Below are 19,193 nucleotides of genomic sequence, written 5' to 3'. Positions count from 1 at the left end.
TGACGATCAAAGACCATCTAGGGGTTTTTCGAATGATAAGAGCCTAAGCAAAGATAGTGGCAGAAAAAGTAAAAGGAAGAGATGCATTTAAGTGATATGAAAGAGGTAAAGTCAACGGGACATAGGGATATAGATTCTGTCCTGGTTTCTAGTAACTTCCTGGTAATGTAGGCTCATTAGGGACTGGGACCTTTTGATGAAATATGGCATCACACACAAAGGTACTATCCCTGTCCTTCTGGGCAGCTCCACCTTTGCCTTTCTCCTTTTGCTTTGTCCCAGTGTGAGATAATGTCCATTCCAGCCTCTCTGTGGCTGGGGACAAGTAGAGTTGCTGCTGCCTTCCTCAGACCCACCATTGTATTCCCTTGACTTTTTCTCCACCAAGGCCTTTTCTTTTCCAACTAGACAAATAGCTTCCTAAATGTAGATCTTTCCCCTAATTACATTCAGGGGTCAAGGGAAGTCCCACCCTGCTAAAGGTTAGGCCAGCCTGCATTCTAGCTCTGTTCAACTCGGAAGGAACGTCTCAGAGTTGAGATGTGTATGTATAGCACAGGCAAGGAGGGGACTGCCAAAGGAGGGACACCACTAGAAGAGGAGAGCCACCTTGGGGGCCATGTGGAATTAGACCTACTTGGTGAGCCTGGAGGGGCTGCTCACTTCAGCTAGGGAGTCACTATACCCATAGCAACTGAGAGAACAAGGAATAGGACAAATCTTTATGTCTCCTGACTGAATTATCAGAGCAGTGCCCTGGAGCTGAGGAGAGAAGTTCTCAGAGATGGATTCATTGTATCCAAGGGACCTCCCAACAGTCACCCTTTTGACAGAACAGAGGAAGTCTTGTGGAAGATAAGTTCTAGTACAGAAAGGATCCTTCTTCTGAGGAGGAGGTGGGGAGGGAAGAGAAAGAGGAAGATTGAAGACACTGTCCACATTCTGCTCTGACTCTAAACTCTCTATCACTGTCTCCTCTGGAACAAGAAGCACGAGCTACCTCCAGAGGAACAAGGGCCCAGCATTCGAAACCTGGATTTCTGGCCCAAACTCATCACGCTTATTGTGTCAATCATAGAGGAAGATAAGAATTCCTACACACCTGTTCTCAACCAGTGAGTATCACCCCACTTAGTCCTGTCTGGTTTGTGGCTGCTCTGCCCATGTGTTTAACAGCCTCTTTCTTTCCTATCTCTATGTGTTTGCAGTGCTACATCTACCTCCTGTCCATCCATCTGTCCCTCTGTCCCTTGTATCTGTCTGGGTAACTGTTTCTGGAGACAAGTGTGAAGCGTAATGGGGGGCCCTGCCCAGCCTGAGCCAGCCTCCCTGGAGTGAGAGGCTTCTGGGACTATGGCTGCCATAGGAGCCCCAGGGGACCCAGAGACCATGTGTGTATGTGTGTGTCCACTAGGCCTTCTTATAGCCCACCCCTTTGCCCTTTCTCCTCCAGCCTAGTTAGCCTGGGTCTTCCTTCAAGCTTCAACCCTTCTCTCCTGGGCCTCAATTCTCTGCTTTCTGGGTATCCTCTCCCCTGGGCCCACCTTGTCTGAGGAGATCCTCTGCCCTCCTCTTGTCCTACCACTAGCCCCTGGTCCCTCTTCTCCAGATTGAGCCTGGTCTGTTTTCTCCAGGCTTCTCTCTCTCTTTAGTCTGACCTCTAAGAACTAGGCACTTTAGCCTTGGAATCAATTGAATCAAATGGCTCTTGCCTTCTTCTCTGACTGTGGCTTCTTCTGTCATCCAGGTTTCCTCAGGAATTGAATGTGGGAAAAGTCAGCGCAGAAGTGATGTGGCACCTGTTTGCCCAAGACATGAAGTATGCACTAGAGGGTAAGGGTCTGTTCAGTTCAGTGGGCTGCTAGGTCCGTAGCCCAAGCACCTTATTCCCTGTCCCTTTCTTCTCCCAGACAACTACAAGTTCTGGGTGAATAGTACATTGAGAAACCAGAAGGATTCTAGGCATGGTGGGAGGTAGGCCTCAGGAGGCCTTGGGTGGGAAAAGCTTCAGCCAAAGAATAATGAAAATGACTGTGTGGATATAGGTCCCTCCTTCCAGCTTTAGAGTGAGTGGCTGCTCAAGACTTTCCCAGCCCAGATGATCCACTCCCATATTGGGTGCTCTCAAGTGGCCCACTCCCAGGAGAATGGTCTTGCATAACTTGTCTTTACAGTTCTAAAGAATCAAGGAACCTTAAATACATAGATAAAGCTATTTTCTCATATTGGGGACTGCTTGGCCTGGGTTTCCTTAAAAGCTGCTCTGGATTGGTGTGGTAGAGCCAGAAAGATACTTCTTCCTTCGCCCCTCCTATAGAGCAAGGTCACAGACAAAAATTACTATTCATCTCATTAATTCAGCTTATTCTTTTATTTATTTCCCACCTTGGTCCACACTCCCTCTGTATCAGGTCTTCCCAACTGTACCCATCTGGCTCATCTGTTTAGCCACATGTCCTGTTTATTTATATTAGTATATCTCCTCAGTCTGTGAAAGTGGATCTAGAAGCGGGGGGGAGCAGTTTGAGGCAGTGGCAAAGTAGTCTGGATCTGTTATTTGGGTGGAGTGGCAGGGAGAGATAGGTAACCTTCAGACTCTTAAACTCTTGAGGTTTAGAATCAGCGAGTCTCGAGATTGAAAGGGACCTTTGAAGATCTGTGTAAGGTTTGAGACAACCACAGGCTATACACGCACAGTCTATAATTCAGTCCCTCCTCGTCACACTGGATCAACACAATGAGGAGGTCACCTGTCTCTCTCCCCGAGGCAGCACCCAGTGAGCCTGATGGGGCATGTGGTTCCGTTATGCTGGGCACTGTGCTAATTGTTGGAGCCCCAATGAGATGATTAAGGCATAGTCCCAGCCCTTGAGGAGCCCACAGACCAGATGGGAAATAGACTTATAAATTGGCAATTACAGTACAAAGTTGCAAGTGCTACAAAAGGAATAAGCATAGGGGGCTATGAGAGCACACAGGGGAGGCATGTAACCTACACTCCGAAGACCAGAGAATGCTTCCTGGAAGAGGTGATGTACAAGCTAAAACCTGAAGGATGATAGGACTTAGCCAGTGGGGAGAGAGAGTGATAGTGACAGGAAAGGGAGACACAGAACATTTCAGGCAGAGGATGCAGCATGTTCAAAGGTCTGGGGTCTAGAGAGAGAGCTGTTGTGCTTGGGGAACTGAAAGCTGTAGTTCTGTATGGCTATCCCTTTAGAGTGCAGGGGAAGAGATAAATGAGAGATGGGACTGGAGAGGTGGGACAGAGCCGGATCATAAAAGAGATTGTGAGCTATGATTAGGCTTTTGGACTGTATCCTGAGGCAGATGGGAAGGACATTATCAGATTTATAATGTAGAAAGGCCACTCACTTTGGCTACAGTCTACAGAATGGATTGGAGGGGGAAACGACCAGTTTAGAAGCTGTTGTAGTAATCCAGGTTAGAGATGGTGGTAATGAGACCTAGGTGGACAATAGTGCTGCTAGAAAGAAATTAATAGATTCCAGAAATATTTTGGAGTTAAAATCAGCAGGGATTGGTGACTTAACTGGATGTGGGTAAAGAGGAAGAAGGAAGACTTGAGGATGATGCTCAGCACTGAACAAGAGGGTAAGATTAGTTGGTATACTCTGTTCACCTTCAGCTGGAGATGTTTAGATGATGACAGTTCAAACCCAGGCAAAGTGAGATGCTCAATCAAAATCTTATATAGGTATTACCAGGACCTGATTTGGGGGAGATATCAGCAAAGGGAATAGTTGAAATCACAAGACTGAAAGAACTCTTCAAGGATGAAAGACAAATGAAGGGAAGACAATGGAAGTCAGGGGGCAGGAGAAGTTTACAGATAAATGATTTCGACTTCTGACAGATTAACCCCCACCATCACCACCACCTTCAGCATCAACCTCGAGCAACTTTACTGGAACGTGATTCCCTGGGACTTAATAGAACAGTTTGAGGTGTGGACCACATTTTCAGCACTTACCCTGTTGGTTTTTGTGCCACAGAAGTTAATGTAGGAGTTGGAGTTTGAGGCCAGAATACGGAGAATGAGTTTGACAGTGAAAGTGAGAATTATATATGCCGTACCTTCAAAGTCCTTAGAAGAAAGCAGTGAGGGAGCTCTGGAGTGATGGGGCAGCCCTGACCACACTTCCTCTGGGTTGCTGACAGGAAGGAGGAGGACCCTCCTAGTGGTACCTTTTTATGGTTCTAGGTCCCTGGACTGGTTCACAGACATCAAGGGGTGGGGTGGATGAAACAGGGTAATCCCTGAGAGGACCTCTCCATGTCCCTGATTTTTTCAGTCTTTTTGTTGCTCATTGGTGTCTCTGTTCTGTCACAAGCAACCACTGTCATTTGTATACCAAAAGTCCTCTTTCTGGGTGGTAAGAACTTCTAGTTGTTGTTCCTTTGCCTCTAGTCTAATCCCTTTTCCTCTTCTCTTGCTGACTGCTTCATGGAAAAGACTGCAACTGCAACTTCAGGTTGAGATGGTGCTGCCTGTAGTGCCAGGAGATAACATTCCTGGGACCGGGAGCCCTTTCAAGTTGAACCTGGGCTTCCATTTCCTCCTTCAGTGTCTGCTGCACTAATTCACAAGGGCCAGCTACCCCAGACTGGATGTTTTACCTTGACTTGGAGGAGCATCACCTATAGCAACTCATAGTTGAGCAATAGAGTCCCCAAGGAACTGGCCTTCCCTTTTTTGTTGTTCAATGCTTTCCCCCATTTGCTTGCTTTTAACATAATGCTATATGTCAGCACACAATTGGCCTTTATTATTATTATTCAAATTAATGCTTCAATTAAAGGGGATGGATGAAGAAAAGCTGTGGGTGTGGCCAGTACTCCAGACTCTTTGAGCAGGCTCTGGGTAATCTTTGTCCTAGATTTTCCAGAAGGCTCTGGAGATTCAGCTGGATGATCTTTCAGGTCCATAATAAGTGTCCCATTTTCTGCAGCATGCTGGGCCTTACATCTGGCTGTGTTTCCATATGGACTATTCTTATTTGCATACTGCTCAGAAAGCTCCTCTTTTTCAGTATCTCAGCTCTGCTCTGGAGCCCTTCAGTTTACCTCAAGATGCTGTTACACCATGGCTGCTCAACTGCTCTTTCTGTCAGTTTGGTCCCACTTTGGTTTTCCCTGTCTCTGAAGTTGTCATTGACTCATTCACTCCATGTATAACTCATCTCTGCATTTAAACTCAGTCTGAGGGAATGGCCCAGCCACGAGGATAGAAAAGCCCTGGAAAATCACGAGTCCTATCCCGTCTTGGGCAGTCTCCTCTCTAACCAGCAACAGTACCCACATCCCTTTCTCCTCTTCATCACCAGGAGCCAATGACCTCACTTGGCACTTTTAAAAGCTAGAGCAGGAAGACCATAGGCCTTATCTGGCTTACTCTAAATGAAGATTTGGGCCAGGCTCTTGGAGAGTTACTGAGCACAGCACTGGTGTGGGGAGATGGTTGTGAGGAGGAGGTTGGGAGTCACCCTTGTTCTAAGACATCTGATAGAGCCACCCAACTGGATTAGCTGCCTTGGAAAAACTCAGAAACCATGGCCTTTACTGCCGGGATCTGACCCAGCCTTCTTCCCCATCACTAGAGCATGAGAAAGACCGGCTGTGTAAGAGTGCCGACTACATGAACCTGCACTTCAAAGTGAAGTGGCTCCACAATGAATACGTGCAGGATCTGCCTGCCCTCCAGGGGCAGGTGCCTGAGTACCCAGCGTGAGTGATTATGTGGGCATTGAGGAGGGAAGGGAAGAGAATCCCTTTGGCTTTGGTGGTGGGCAGGGGCCAGTATCCTTAGTTCAGTGCAGCAAGGCTTTTCTGGGCACTCCTATAAAAACAGAAAAGGGTCAAGCCATGTCCTACCTTCCAGAAGATCCCAGTCTGATGAAGATGTCAGGTACAGGGCATAAGCCAACCACTATCTCCAACCTCCAATACTCCTCTGGCTGCAGGTGGTTTGAGCAGTTTGTGCTGCAGTGGCTGGATGAGAATGAGGATGTGTCCGTTGAATTCCTACGTGGGGCCCTGGAACGAGATAAGAAGGATGGTGTAAGTTGGGAGCTTGGAATCACAGGGGTCACATCAGGTCTCCAGCAATTAACTTTCTGCAAAAGTTCCTGGGTTTCAGCCAGGATGGCTATCCCTGGCCTGCAGAGTCCCTAAGGAGGGTTATTGAGGGCCATTGATCCACCCCTGCTGGATAGAGCCCTTTTGAGCCCTACAAGCTTGGGGAAAAGATAGCAGTTGAGGACAGTGACCCTGTGTGTGGCCTTGCTTAGTTCCAGCAGACATCAGAGCACGCGCTCTTTTCCTGCTCTGTGGTGGACGTCTTCACACAGCTCAACCAGAGCTTTGAGATCATCCGGAAGTTGGAATGCCCAGACCCTAACATCCTTGCCCACTACATGAGGAGATTTGCTAAGGTGACCATGCCCCTCCCTCCCTCTCCCCCTTGCCACCATCACCACCACATTCACAGTCTAGTCACAGGCCTGAGCGCAACCTCTCTGCCAGGCGGCCTTCAGGTAAAGACTAGCGTTACTCCATTCTCCTTTTATGTGTCTGGGGCAGATAGATGGGTCTCTCTCAGCGCTGTCATGGGGTTGAGAGGGAGCTTTGTGTCTTACTGTGAGATTCCCCCTTCACCTCCCTATTATTGATCTGGGATGAGAGGAGCGGCCTCAGGCAAGATCCCTTGGGAATACCTAAGGGTTCCCTCCCTTTCCTTTTCTCCTCTCTTATTAGACCATCGGGAAGGTGCTGATGCAGTATGCAGACATCTTATCAAAGAACTTCCCAGCTTACTGCACCAAGGAGAAATTGGTGAGGGTCAGGCCCTGAGGCCCTTAGAGAAAGGGACTGGAGGATATATGAATATTTCTTGCTTTTGAGACTGTCCTCAGAGCCCAGAGTTGGGGTAATACTCCTGATTTCCGATTCCCACCAGCGCTTTTCTCACTGGCCCGTTTCTCTGGTTATCTAGCTGTCTAGCTGGTTGTACTGTAGTCCCTTGAGATCTATGCCACAAAATGATAAAAACTTCACCAGGAGTTCCTCTGAGCCTCCACTTTGTACTTTATACTATACTAAGCTAAGCCTTTGTTTCGTCTTCTTTTCTTAAATGAAAAAAATTTAAAACATTCAAAAATTATAAAGGATAGTACCTTGAACACCTGTGTACCCACCACCTAGCTTAAAAACCAAAATATTTGCTTCTAATCTTCATTTAGGAATTGCTTGAACTGACTCCAGATCTCAATGCTCAGAGAAAGGCCTATGTGATATGTGTTGTGAATTCCCTATGGCTTTCAGCATAGTGTGAGAAGGGGAGGGACTCTAGGCTAATGGCTTCTGTGCTAAAAGGAGCCAAGATTCAGCAGCTCCATCTGTCTCCAAAGCCCTGCATCCTGATGAACAACATGCAGCAGCTGAGAGTCCAGCTGGAGAAAATGTTTGAAGCCATGGGAGGCAAGGAGGTAGGTCTTAGGGTTTGGTGCCTCTGTACCTCTGCACCTTCCCTTTATTCCTGAGCCCCCTGGCCACAGAGCTCCACCCTTTCTTGAACTATGTATCGGCCAGGACTTTATCCTGGGGTCTAGGCTGACTTGAGTTGAGAGATTCGAGTAGGCATTGGGATAAAGGCCCCAGGGGACATAGGAGGGGAGAAGAGGCTAAGAGAACCAGCTTAGCCAAGCCCACCTTTTATGGATACAGTTGGACCCTGAAGCTGCAGACAGTCTGAAGGAGCTTCAGGTGAAACTGAATACAGTTCTGGATGAGCTCAGCATGGTGTTTGGAAACAGGTCAGTGTCTCCAAAACACAATGGACCTGCCAGCCCTCGGAGCCAGGTATGGTCCCTGGCCATTCCCAAAGTCCATCCTCCACACCCCTCCATCCAGCTGCAGGTGTTTGGATCTTCCCTCTACTTCTCTGCCTGTCTCTGCTGGAGCTGTACCATGAGCATGCTGGAATGGGACCGAATAGCCAGTGTTGCTCCAGGGCAGTATGTGTTTGGGGAGGGAAGGGCTGCACTGTGGGCACATGTGTAGTTTCCAGGTGCAGATTGATGAGTGTGTTCGACAAATGGCTGATATCTTGGGCCAAGTTCGGGGCCCAGGGAATGCATCCCCCAACGCCAGGGCCTCAGTGGCTCAGGATGCAGATAGTGTGCTCCGGCCTCTCATGGACTTTCTGGATGGCAAGTGAGTATAGCCCTCAAGAGTATACTGTGGGGAGAAGCAAGGCAGAGGGAAGCAGACAAAGGAGTCTCCCTGGGAGGGAGGCTCTCAAACTCTGGCTTTTCCTCACCTGTTGCCTGGGCTTGCAGCCTGACACTCTTTGCCACTGTGTGTGAGAAGACGGTTCTGAAGCGTGTACTGAAGGAGCTATGGCGAGTCGTAATGAACACAATTGAAAGGATGATTGTTGTACCCCCACTCACTGACCAGACGGTAGGACACTTCTTTCCACTTACTCCTGCCGTCTCCTTTCCCCTCACTCCCTGCTTCCTGATCAAGTTTGGGGTGTTCTGCTTTTATCTGATCGCCTCTCTGCTTAGGGTACCCAGCTGATCTTCACTGCTGCCAAGGAGCTGAGCCAGCTTTCCAAACTCAAGGTACTCTGGGTGTGGGGTTCTCCTGACAGACATGGTTCTTCTGAGACTATGGGGGTGTGGAGCCTGTGGGGAGGAAATTTGAGCTTTGGAGACTGAAGAGGAAGGGAAGGAGAGGAACATGTAGCTGTGGGGGCAAGGCTTTCATGACAGCCCCAAGGTGTCCTGATGCTGCTGCATTCTCTGGTGTTCCAGGACCACATGGTACGAGAGGAAACACGGAGCCTCACTCCCAAACAGTGTGCAGTTCTTGACCTCGCCCTGGACACCATCAAGGTGGAGACCTCTTCCTCTTCCAGACAATCTTACTACTACATTCACTTGTCCTGGCATTCTGCCCTGCCAGACTAGGTGTACTCAGGGCTCTTGCCACTCCACATCCAGAAAAGAGTGATTTTTATGTTTGTTACTTTCTCTGCTGTGCTCATATTGTTTCCTTCAGCTTTCTTCCAAGACCTGCTTGGGAGCAACCAAAAAGACACCTCCTCTGTGGTCTCAAATGATTCACCATGGACCCAGGGCACTTATTCCTAGGTTCTGAGGGCAATTCAGTTCACTTAGTTCCTCATTGCCATTCCTAAGTATTTCCTACTGGAAGTTTATCTTCCAGATCTTTATACTCCAGATCTGACTGACTGACTTTCTTTTCTTCCACTTGAGTATAAAGTCATTTGGGTTTTCAAAGGATTTTTTTTCTACCATCTTTTCATTCATTTAATTGTGGAACTTATACACTTGGCACTATGCATTATGAAGGATACAATGAAAATCAGATACGACTCCTAACCTCAAGACGCTTATAATCCAGTAAGGAAGTAATAAGGCAGGTACATGCAATATGTGATTCAAGGCACTTGGGAGAGGTACATCATAGGTACAAAGTTTTCTAAGGGTTCAGAGGGGCAAAACAGCACTTTTGGTTACTCTTCCTGCCTGAAAACGGTTCTACCCCCTATCTTTGCCTGTCCTGTTTGACCCATCCTTCAAACACGACCTCCAGGAACCCCTTCTTGCTGAACAGCTCCCTAGCCCCCACCACTAAATAAAATAATACAATCTTGTATGACACTTTATTGTGAATGTACTTGTCTTAATCTCATCCATCCCTTACCACACCCTAAGACTATGACTCTTGCTTTCTGAGGATATTCCTGATCTTATTATTTATTAAAGGGTTATTGTCCTTACCATTCTCTCCTGGCTTCTTCCACAATAAGTTGAGCCTCTGCTCAGATGTGATTTCTCCAAGGACAGTGTTGAGGACTGGCCATGTCTATAAGGGGATGAGGCAGTAGTAGCAGGTGCTTGTTTGTCTTTCAGCAATACTTCCATGCAGGAGGCAATGGACTGAAGAAAACCTTCCTGGAGAAGAGCCCAGATCTGCAGTCTCTACGCTATGCCTTGTCTCTGTACACACAGACCACAGACACACTCATCAAGACCTTTGTGCGTTCCCAGACTGCCCAGGGTAAGCCCCCAAGGGCTTTGGGTCTCCACCTCCCCTCCCTGATACATCTCTGCCCCTAGGGAGTTCGTGTCCTCTAGTCCCTAGGGTGAATCCAGTTATTTAGTCAGAGAGCCCTTCAAATAGATACCAGGATTTCTTGAGAGAGCCTAATACTTAGCCCCCACCCCATACCTATACTGGACTCCATCCCGTACCCTACCAGATGGGAGAATAACAGGAGCTTGGGTATTGTGCCTATGATTTTTCTCCCAGACTTCATCTGGCCAGTGCATGTTTATTAAGCTCAAGGAGAATACACTGCCTGGTATGGGGTGAGAAGAGGAAAAATGTGTGAGAAGTATTGAAAATGAGTGGTTGGGACACTCATGAAGGTTCATAGCTTTGGGAGCTTTGGCTGGGAGTTGTCCTGGAGAGACAGAACAAAAGACTCTCCAGAGGAGTCACTAGTGTGGTGACTGAGAGGCAAACCATGGGAGTAATTGGAGGAAGGGCGCAGTTCCTGAGGCACTGTGCATAGTTATGGTCCCAGCCTCATAGGTAGTGCTAATGCACAGGGACTCAGGCAGATGGTTTTCTCCCAGTGATTTCCAGTCCTCAGAACCCTCCCTCTCTCTAGCCAGGCCTGTCAATAACAAAAGACACCTGCACTGCTGTGGCTCACACTGAAATTCTGACCCTGACCCTGGAGCAGGGCCCTCCCAGGAGGAACCTTCAGGCACATTTGTGATAGTTTGTTCCAGATGCTGCCTGGGAGAGTGAACCTGGTGGAGGGAGGGGGAAGGCGTAGGCCTTACTGAGTTGTGGATCTGGAGCACAGAGCTGACCTGGAGGGGAAGAAGTATCTAATCAGCTAGACTGGAGTAGAGGGAGGTGAGAAAATGGAAGTGACCTATTGTACTGCTCCATCTTCCATATCTGTTCTTATCTCCAGTCCAGGGTGGGAAGAAGAGAGAGCAGAAGCAGCTATGAGTCTTGCTCAAGGGGACAGGGACAACTTTTACAGAGCTGAGTACGTGCAAAGGCTTATTCAGGGATGGTTTAATCCAGAAAGGCTTTTTAGAAACATTGAGCTTTAAGCTAGATATGAAGATGAGGAGGCTGGTCTGGACATGTATGAGGTAAGGGCAGGGGTAGGGACTTTCAAGTAAGAATTACTGATGTAGGGAAAATCCGAATGTGTATGTGTGTGTTCTCTACCTCTTGCTGTATCATTTAAGGGCCGAGGAAAATAGAACCTGCAGCCTCTCTCTTGCCTGCCCCACTGGTCTCAGACACCTCTCTGTGTTCTCTTCTGTCAATGATTTGGTTGATCTCTAAGCCCTGGAGTCTAATTTGCAGCATTCAGGCACTGATCCCAGCTCTTTGATTCCTCTTTCCACCCCACCCCTATCTCTGTGCTCCCTCAGAATATGTGTAGAGCTGCTCTGAATGGTTATTAACTCCTTAGACCTCTAACTGATTCTTCTTTCTTTGTTCTACTGCTACTACCTCTTGACTTGCCTGTCCTCACTCAGTGCATGATGGGAAAGGTATTAGGTTCACTGCTAATGAGGACATTCGACCGGAAAAGGGTATGTTATACACGATGCAGATATGAATCTAACATGGGCTAGTCTAACATGGGTTAACACTGACTCCTGTGAACTAGAATAAGCTCTTTATGTCGGGGGAGTGGGGGCAGGAAACCAGGTTCAAAGTTCAGAAGCCTACCCCAACTTTTAGAGATAGGAGATGTTTTCTTACAGTCCAAGAAGGGGTTAACAATAGTTCTGCCCTCAGAACCTCTAACTCCCTCCTCCCCCCTCAGCCCTCAAAGAAGAGTTTATATGGTGTTCAGGGTAATGGTGTTTTCCCAAAACAGAGTGGGGCCTCTGCTGAAAGTTGCCTGCATACTGGCTCTTTCCAGAGATTGGGATTGGGGCGTTGTTCTATGGAGGGATCCAGGTTTGAGCAGGACAAAGTATTTTCTGAGCAGGGCAACCTCCCAAGCAGGAGCCTCCAGAAATCCTGGAGGCAGGCAGAAGGGTGCTTTTGGCTAGAAAGGAACCACATTGTTCCACTAGACACACCATAGGGTGGACACAGTTCCTAGATACAACTACAGGGTGACAATTCTGTCCTTCCCAACAACTTTCAATGAAAAATTCTTCAGCCCAGGAGATAGGGGAGATTTGGGGATCCTAGGAGATTTGTACTGTATTTTTGTAAGAAGTTCAGCCTAAGATATTATCAGCCTAACTTTATTATAATATGTAACCTCATTCTTTCTCCTTTTTCTTTCCCTTCTCCCATTGCCTACTTCCCTGTGGTTACTGTGGGTCATTGTTTCTTGCTTTAGGGTGTAGGGTGGTAGCCTTCTAACTCCTCAGTTTTACCTGGAATAATTAGGCCTGAAGTCCTAGAGTTCCTAATGGGGGATTAATTTGTGCTTTTATCCCTTAGGATCTGGTATGGATGATTCTGTGGGAGAAATCTCTATTCAGGTGGACTTGTTTACACACCCTGGTACTGGGGAGCACAAGGTCACAGTGAAAGGTGAGTGGTGTGGAATCACAAATCCCTGACTTTTTTCTGCCCAGTGGCCTCTCAGCAGTCAAAGGCAGGGGCTGCTAATCCCAGCCTTCCATCTCAGCTTTCCTCCAAACAGAATGCCACCTGGGGCTCAAGAACTGGGAAGACTTGGTGGGATCCCTCACAGGTTTCCCTTATTTGGCAGTGGTGGCTGCTAATGACCTCAAGTGGCAGACAGCAGGTATGTTCCGGCCCTTTGTGGAAGTGACCATGGTTGGCCCACACCAAAGTGATAAGAAGAGGAAGTTCACAACCAAGTCCAAAAGCAACAACTGGACCCCTAAGTACAACGAGACATTTCACTTGTAAGTTATGGGGTGGAAGACCTGCAGGATTTGGGTGGGAATAACCTGGGGGATTAGAAAACAAAAGGGGAGGGGTGGGCTGGATGGCAGGCTGGGGTGAACTCAGTTGAAGACTCCCTCAGCTTTGGCCTCCTATTTTCCACTCTGTGCTCACAGCCTCCTAGGAAATGAAGAGGGGCCAGAGGCCTATGAGTTGCAGATATGTGTGAAGGATTACTGCTTTGCCCGGGAGGATCGTGTGCTGGGGCTGGCTGTGATGCCTTTGAGAGATGTGGCAGCCAAGGGCAGTTGTGCCTGCTGGTGCCCCTTGGGCCGGAAGATCCACATGGATGAGACAGGCATGACCATTCTCCGGATTCTGTCTCAGAGGAGCAATGATGAGGTGGCCCGAGAGTTTGTGAAACTAAAATCAGAGTCTCGTTCCACAGAGGAGGGGAGCTGAGCACTTTTGTCCCCTGTGCCAACCAGGCAGCACCACTTCTACAAATCAGGGCCAATGAGAGTTAGCTATGTAGCCAGCTTAGGGTCCTTGTGGTCAAGAGGCTGACTCTTTCAGTTAAGGTTATTTAGGGAAAAATTTGGGTGATGAGGGTAGGGCTTTCACAGAAAGGGCCATGAATCCCTGACTAGCATGCCTGTGGTGCTAGGAACTGGGCTGTGCAAGTTATCACATAGGGAGATTTTTCATAGAGAGGGACAGACATTCCTGAGAATGTCAGTCATTCTTGGTAGACACTGCACTCTACACTCTTTAACCACTCTCCCTACCGTACCTTATCCAGTTAGATACATACATACCAATCATTAGAAGAACAAGTTTAGAAGTTCTGGAGCTTATCCCTGGCTAGCTAGGTAGTCATTTGAGCCTGCAGATATTGTTCGAGCCCTGTAGTCTGGACTGGGGTGTGGCCAGAGCAGGAGCACATAGAATAGAATTCAGACTGTCCCTTGAGCAGAATCCACTAATTTTCTGTGGCTCCAGTGCAAACAAGGCTTTGAAACTGAACAAGATGCCTTCCAAAAATGAGCTGTGCTAACCCACATCCCAGATTATGTCTGTCATGAGTAGAACCAGGTTCACGTGGTGCTTCAGACACCTGAGCAGAATATTCGTTGGATCCCAAGCACCAGGGTCCACCTGCCCGGGAGTCCCCCTACCTCACTCCTATAGGGCAGGGGAGTGATGCTTCAGGCCATGGGAGGCTGTTCTTATGTGTATGGGCCTGAGGACTAGCTGAAGGATCCTGGAGAGAGGGCTATATTTCTTGGATAGGCCCTCAACAAAGCCCAAAACTGTGGAATCCAGTCTAGAAAGAGCCCCCCTCACCTGTGGCCTCTGCCTTCTGGCTGTTCCTCCACCTTACAGAAATAATCTAGCTTTTGGACTCTCTCCTTTTCATTTGGGTCAACTGCTGTTCCCCTCAAAGATGTTCACCCTTACAGAAGGAGCTTGGAATCTGGCCCCTTTGTGCAGGCTGGATGGAGGGGGCCTCAACATTCCCTGAGAGGTCAGAGACAAACTCAGGGGTCATATGGACTTCCCAGGCCCTTGCTCAGAGATGTGATACGGTCTTTGGATTTCCTTGGTAACAGCCCCCTGGACTTCCTGAGGAACTCGGCATTTTCCACAGCTGTACTGGCCACTACATGAAACAAGAAACCAAGCATCTTTGTTATTGTTAATTACTGTATGTGCCATTGTTACAGGAAATTATAGGCTAGTCTGTAATAAATTATCTTATAGCAGCCTCTGGGGTCTGGTAATTCTACCAAAATGTGGAAAGCCACAGAAATGACTATCCTACATAATGGTAGATGTTGGACCAGTGGCCCTTTACTGCTTCACCCTCCCTTTCTGTCCCTGAGTGGTAGAGCCTAAAGTGGCTCAGAATAAGCACCAAGCAGTAGAGCAGCTGTTGGGCTAGCATCTTGGCCTCTACCTGAGACCGCCAATCCAATTAACAGAGACGTAGGACCTAGGGCATCAGCTACTTGCAAATCTCCAGAAGAGCAGGAGATGACAACATGTGCCAGTGAAAATTAGCCCACAGGATTTCTTCCTTTGTATAGAATCACTGGACTATTCTAGGACAGACCACAGCCTGGGCTGTGAGGACAAGGCTGAGGCCTACTGAGGAGTGAGGTACCTCCAGGGCTTGGCAGAGAGCTGAGGCTGGCATGGATAGGACAGAGGATTAGGCCCAGGGACTGCACATTGGCCTTTTCATTCAAGTTCTGTTCAAGGAAGAAGAGCTTGAGTAGAAAAGTCTGCTTTCAAAGAGGAGGAAACAAGGTAAAAGTGAGGATTCCCCATCATGGGATCCAAAAAGCTGAAGCAAGAAAGATAGTGCTCATCTGATTTCTCATCCTGCACTATCACCACTAGTGGGGCAGAGATGGGGTGGGAGCACAGGTAGGTAACTAACTCCAACCTCCCTCAGTTCCTTATTTCCATTTGCTTGCTAAACAAATCCTTCCAGTACAGCTGCCCAGCCATTTTAAAACTTCCTCCTTCTCCCACATCCTCTGCCAAACCAGTCACCTTCTATCATTTCTACCTCAAAATTGCCTCTTGAATCCATTGCCTTACCTCTATTACAATTACCACTACCGCAAGTGGAATAGTGGCTTTTAGTTCCCCTTGTCTGGATTACCTCTAAAGTCCTCTTCACACACTCTGGTATATTGCTCTCCGAGATTCTGCCAAGTCAGTGCAGCCCTGCTACCTGGTTTTCCCACCATCCTACAGCTATTCTAAAGCACTGCCCTCGCAGTTCCCGAACACGTACCATGCACTCTTACCCCTCTGTGCCTTTGCATGTTGTGTTCCCCCTTTCTGGAGTGTTCGGAAGTTCTTTCCACAGCTGGCTAGGCTTTGACATTTCCTGGAAGCCTTTAAGACCCAACTAACCCTGGCCCTTCCCTACAGCACACTATGTGGTTATAATTTACTCGTCTGTCTCCCCTCATCAGCCTGTGATCTACCCGAAGGCAGGGAGTATTTCATCTCCGCTCCTCCAGAGGCCAGCACAGAGACGGTGCTCGGTCGGATACTTCAAACCCAGTTGCAGGGTTCCACCTTCAGGAAACCTAGTGGGGTGAGCTTGCGGGAAGGTGCAAGGCGGGACGTGGGGCTTCGCTCTGCGACGGAGCTTGAGGCTCTGCGGCGCATGCAGCGCCTGCGCAGAAAGGTACCTTAAGATGGAGGTCGCTGGAGTCTAAGGCTGCCCGACGACGGTGAGCAAGAGGGGCCCAAAGGGCAGCCCAAGGAGCGGTTATCGCTTCTCTCCAAACATTCATTGAAGAGAGGCCGTACTTTTCATACTTCTAACATTAATACTCTTCCTTGCACTTCCCTACAGCTACTGCTGTCTAACCTCATACTTTCTTATAAACTGTTCTCTCAGTGCTACCGAGGCTATTGCCGCCTCCTCGTACTCCTTGAATATACAGGTTTCCAAGACACTGGCAGAGAAGATATATTTGCCCAGGTAACTAGCAAAGGGGGTCTTTATTCCCCAAATAACTCACAAAGGGCACACATTTATCCAGTTACCTTATGAAGCAGATACCCCCAAGTCCCCAGATGAGGCGTTTCCTGTTAACTCAGGGAGTTTATCCAGTTTCCCAGCACTATCCAGATTCTTGAGAAGAAGCTATAAATTGTATCTCATATTTGACTTGAAAGTGGCACTTTTGCAGTCTTTCCTTCCTTATACAGGACAGGAGACCTGCTCCATAGGCAAAAGTCAAACTTTGACTGGCTACCCATGGTTTGCAACAGGTTTGCACATTGGAATTAGTAGTAAACTTTTTAAAACCAGATTTCATATTTTTTTAAAAATGCAGATTTCCAGCTATTTTGAAAAATTGGAAGATCTGTTAACTCTTAGTTCACATCCCCACAAAGCAACTGGAGATGGGAGCTGAGAAGCAACTGTTAAGTTATTCCACTGTAGTTCATTACAGATTCCACTACTCCTTATTTTCCCACACCAGACTTTACATTATTGCCTGGCACCTGATAAGCATTTGAGTTTATGACTCCTGATGTAAGACTTTTGGTCATTTTCTTAGCCAATACTGTGAGCTCCTAATTGAAACAGAAATCAAAATAGGTTGGATATTCAAAACATACCAGTGTTGTTGTTAGGTGCTGTCAAGTCGGTTCCAATTCATAGTGACCTTGTGTACAATAGAACGAAACACTGCATGGTCCTGCACTGACTTCACAGTCGTTGCTGTGTTTGAGCCCATTGTTGCAGCCACTGTGTCAGTTCATCTTGTTGAGGGTTGTCTTGGTCATCCAGTGCTGCTATAACAGAAATACCACAAGTGGATGGCTTTAACAAAGAGAAGTTTATTCTCTCACAGCGTAATAGGCTGGCAGTCCAAATTCAGGGCGCCAGCTCCAAGGGAAGGCTTTTGGTCGGCTCTGGAGGAAGGTCCTTGTTATCAGTCTTCGCTTGGTCTGAGAGCATCTCAGCACAGGAACCTCAGGTCCAAAGGATGTGCTCTGCTCCAGGCGCTGCTTTCTTGGTGGTATGAGGTCCCCATGTGTCTCTGCTCTCTTCTCTGTTTTATATCTCAAAAGAGATTGGTTTAAGACACTATCTACTCTTGTAGATCACATCAATATAACTGCCATAATCCATCTTAATACATCATAGTGATAGGATTTACAACACATAGGGAAATCACATCAGATGACAAAATGGTAGACAATCATACGATACTGGGAATCATGACCTAGCCAAGTTGACAGATATTTTGGGGGGACACAATTCAATCCATGACAAGGGTCTCCCTCTTTTTCACTGACCTTCTGCCAAGCATGATGTCCTTCTCCAGGGACTGGTCCTTCCTGATAACATGTCCAAAGTATGTGAGATGAAGTCTTGCCATCCTCATTTCTAAGGAGCATTCTGGCTGTACATCTTCCAAGACAGATTTGTTCATTCTTCTGGCAGTCCCTGGTATATTAAATATTCTTCACGAACACCATAACTCAAAGACATCAGTTCTTTGGTCTCCTTATCCATTGTCCAGCTTTCACATGCATATGAGGTGATTGAAAATACCATGGCTTGGGTTAGGCAAACCTTAGTCCTCAAAGTGAGTAACACTTTAAAGAGGTCTTTTGCAGCAGATTTTCCCAGTGCAATACTAAAGTATCTAAAGGTATGTGTAAATACAAATATATGGGTGCAAGCAAATATATTCATTGGAGACACAAATACAGATACTCCACAGGCATAACCAAATACCTTCCAAGACTGGTTTTCTGGGTTTGAAAGCTTAAGACCATAATCTCATGGGACAACTCAGTCAATTGGCATAACATAGTTCACGAAAATCATGATCTACATCCTAGTGAAGTGAGTAGCATCTGGGGTCTTAAAAGCTTAAGAGAAATAACTATGGGTCTCTACTCACCAGGAGCAAAATAGAAGGTAACCAAAAGCTCAAGAGAAAAAAACAAGTCTTGACGAACCACAGTCCATCTACCCTGAGACCAGAAGAACTAGATGGTGCCTATCTACCACCACTGACCATTCTGACTGGGTTCACAATAGATTGCCCTGGACAGAATGGAGAAAAATGTGGAACGGAACTCAAATTCTTATTTAAAAAAAAAAAAAAAAAGCCAGACAAACTGGAATAGTAGAGAACAGAGGATTCCCTGAGTCTATTGCCCTGAAACACTCTTTAAACCTAGAACCAAGCCTATCCCCTGAAATCAGCATTTAGTGAAATAGCAGAGTGGCACTGAAAATAAAGGATTGGTGCTCTACTTAAAAAACATCAGTATGAGACCAAAAGGTCAACAATGAGACCAAAAAGCAAAGATGAGAAGGTAAGGGGGCAGGGAGAGTACCGGAAACAGAGCAAACAGAAGATAAGGAGAAAGTGGGCACCTTGTGTAAATGTAACTATGTCACTGAACAATTTGTGTGGAAATTGTCAAATGGGAACCTAATCTGTTGTGTAAACTTTCACCAAAAACTCAATAAAGTTTAAAAAAAAAAGAGGTTGGATGTGTATTTAGGTTGGCTTTGGCTCCTTTAATGCTCTGATTAGGATCAGAGATCATCCTAGTAGCTAGAACTCAGGGTGGAATCTGTACCAAAGTGGTTTTGGTAAGAAAATTCAAGCCAAAGTTCTGTTGGTGACAACTCAGTGCTTTTGGTCTTGAAGAAATCC

General features: G+C 47.2%; 1 protein-coding gene across 1 annotated transcript in view; it reads left to right on the top strand.

Annotated features, from left to right (window-relative positions):
* UNC13B (unc-13 homolog B) overlaps positions 1–14,045 on the top strand; it is a 184,723-nt gene extending 170,678 nt beyond the window's left edge. Inside the window, exons 24-39 of the mRNA XM_004372297.2 lie at positions 988–1,115; positions 1,748–1,833; positions 5,622–5,748; positions 5,985–6,081; positions 6,312–6,455; positions 6,778–6,855; positions 7,431–7,508; positions 7,747–7,835; positions 8,083–8,235; positions 8,361–8,484; positions 8,592–8,648; positions 8,841–8,921; positions 9,966–10,113; positions 12,556–12,648; positions 12,830–12,989; positions 13,146–14,045. Coding sequence (XP_004372354.1) covers positions 988–1,115; positions 1,748–1,833; positions 5,622–5,748; positions 5,985–6,081; positions 6,312–6,455; positions 6,778–6,855; positions 7,431–7,508; positions 7,747–7,835; positions 8,083–8,235; positions 8,361–8,484; positions 8,592–8,648; positions 8,841–8,921; positions 9,966–10,113; positions 12,556–12,648; positions 12,830–12,989; positions 13,146–13,431 — 1,929 coding nt within the window. The 3' untranslated portion in view covers positions 13,432–14,045. The remainder of the gene's footprint in view (positions 1–987; positions 1,116–1,747; positions 1,834–5,621; positions 5,749–5,984; positions 6,082–6,311; positions 6,456–6,777; positions 6,856–7,430; positions 7,509–7,746; positions 7,836–8,082; positions 8,236–8,360; positions 8,485–8,591; positions 8,649–8,840; positions 8,922–9,965; positions 10,114–12,555; positions 12,649–12,829; positions 12,990–13,145) is intronic.
* The last annotated feature ends 5,148 nt before the right edge of the window (positions 14,046–19,193 follow it).

The sequence above is a fragment of the Trichechus manatus genome, unplaced genomic scaffold, assembly GCF_000243295.1.
Source record: "Trichechus manatus latirostris isolate Lorelei unplaced genomic scaffold, TriManLat1.0 scaffold00016, whole genome shotgun sequence".
Taxonomy (NCBI): domain Eukaryota; kingdom Metazoa; phylum Chordata; class Mammalia; order Sirenia; family Trichechidae; genus Trichechus; species Trichechus manatus.
The sequence above is the reverse complement of the archived record's forward strand: the minus strand, read 5'-3'. Positions and strand labels throughout refer to the sequence as shown.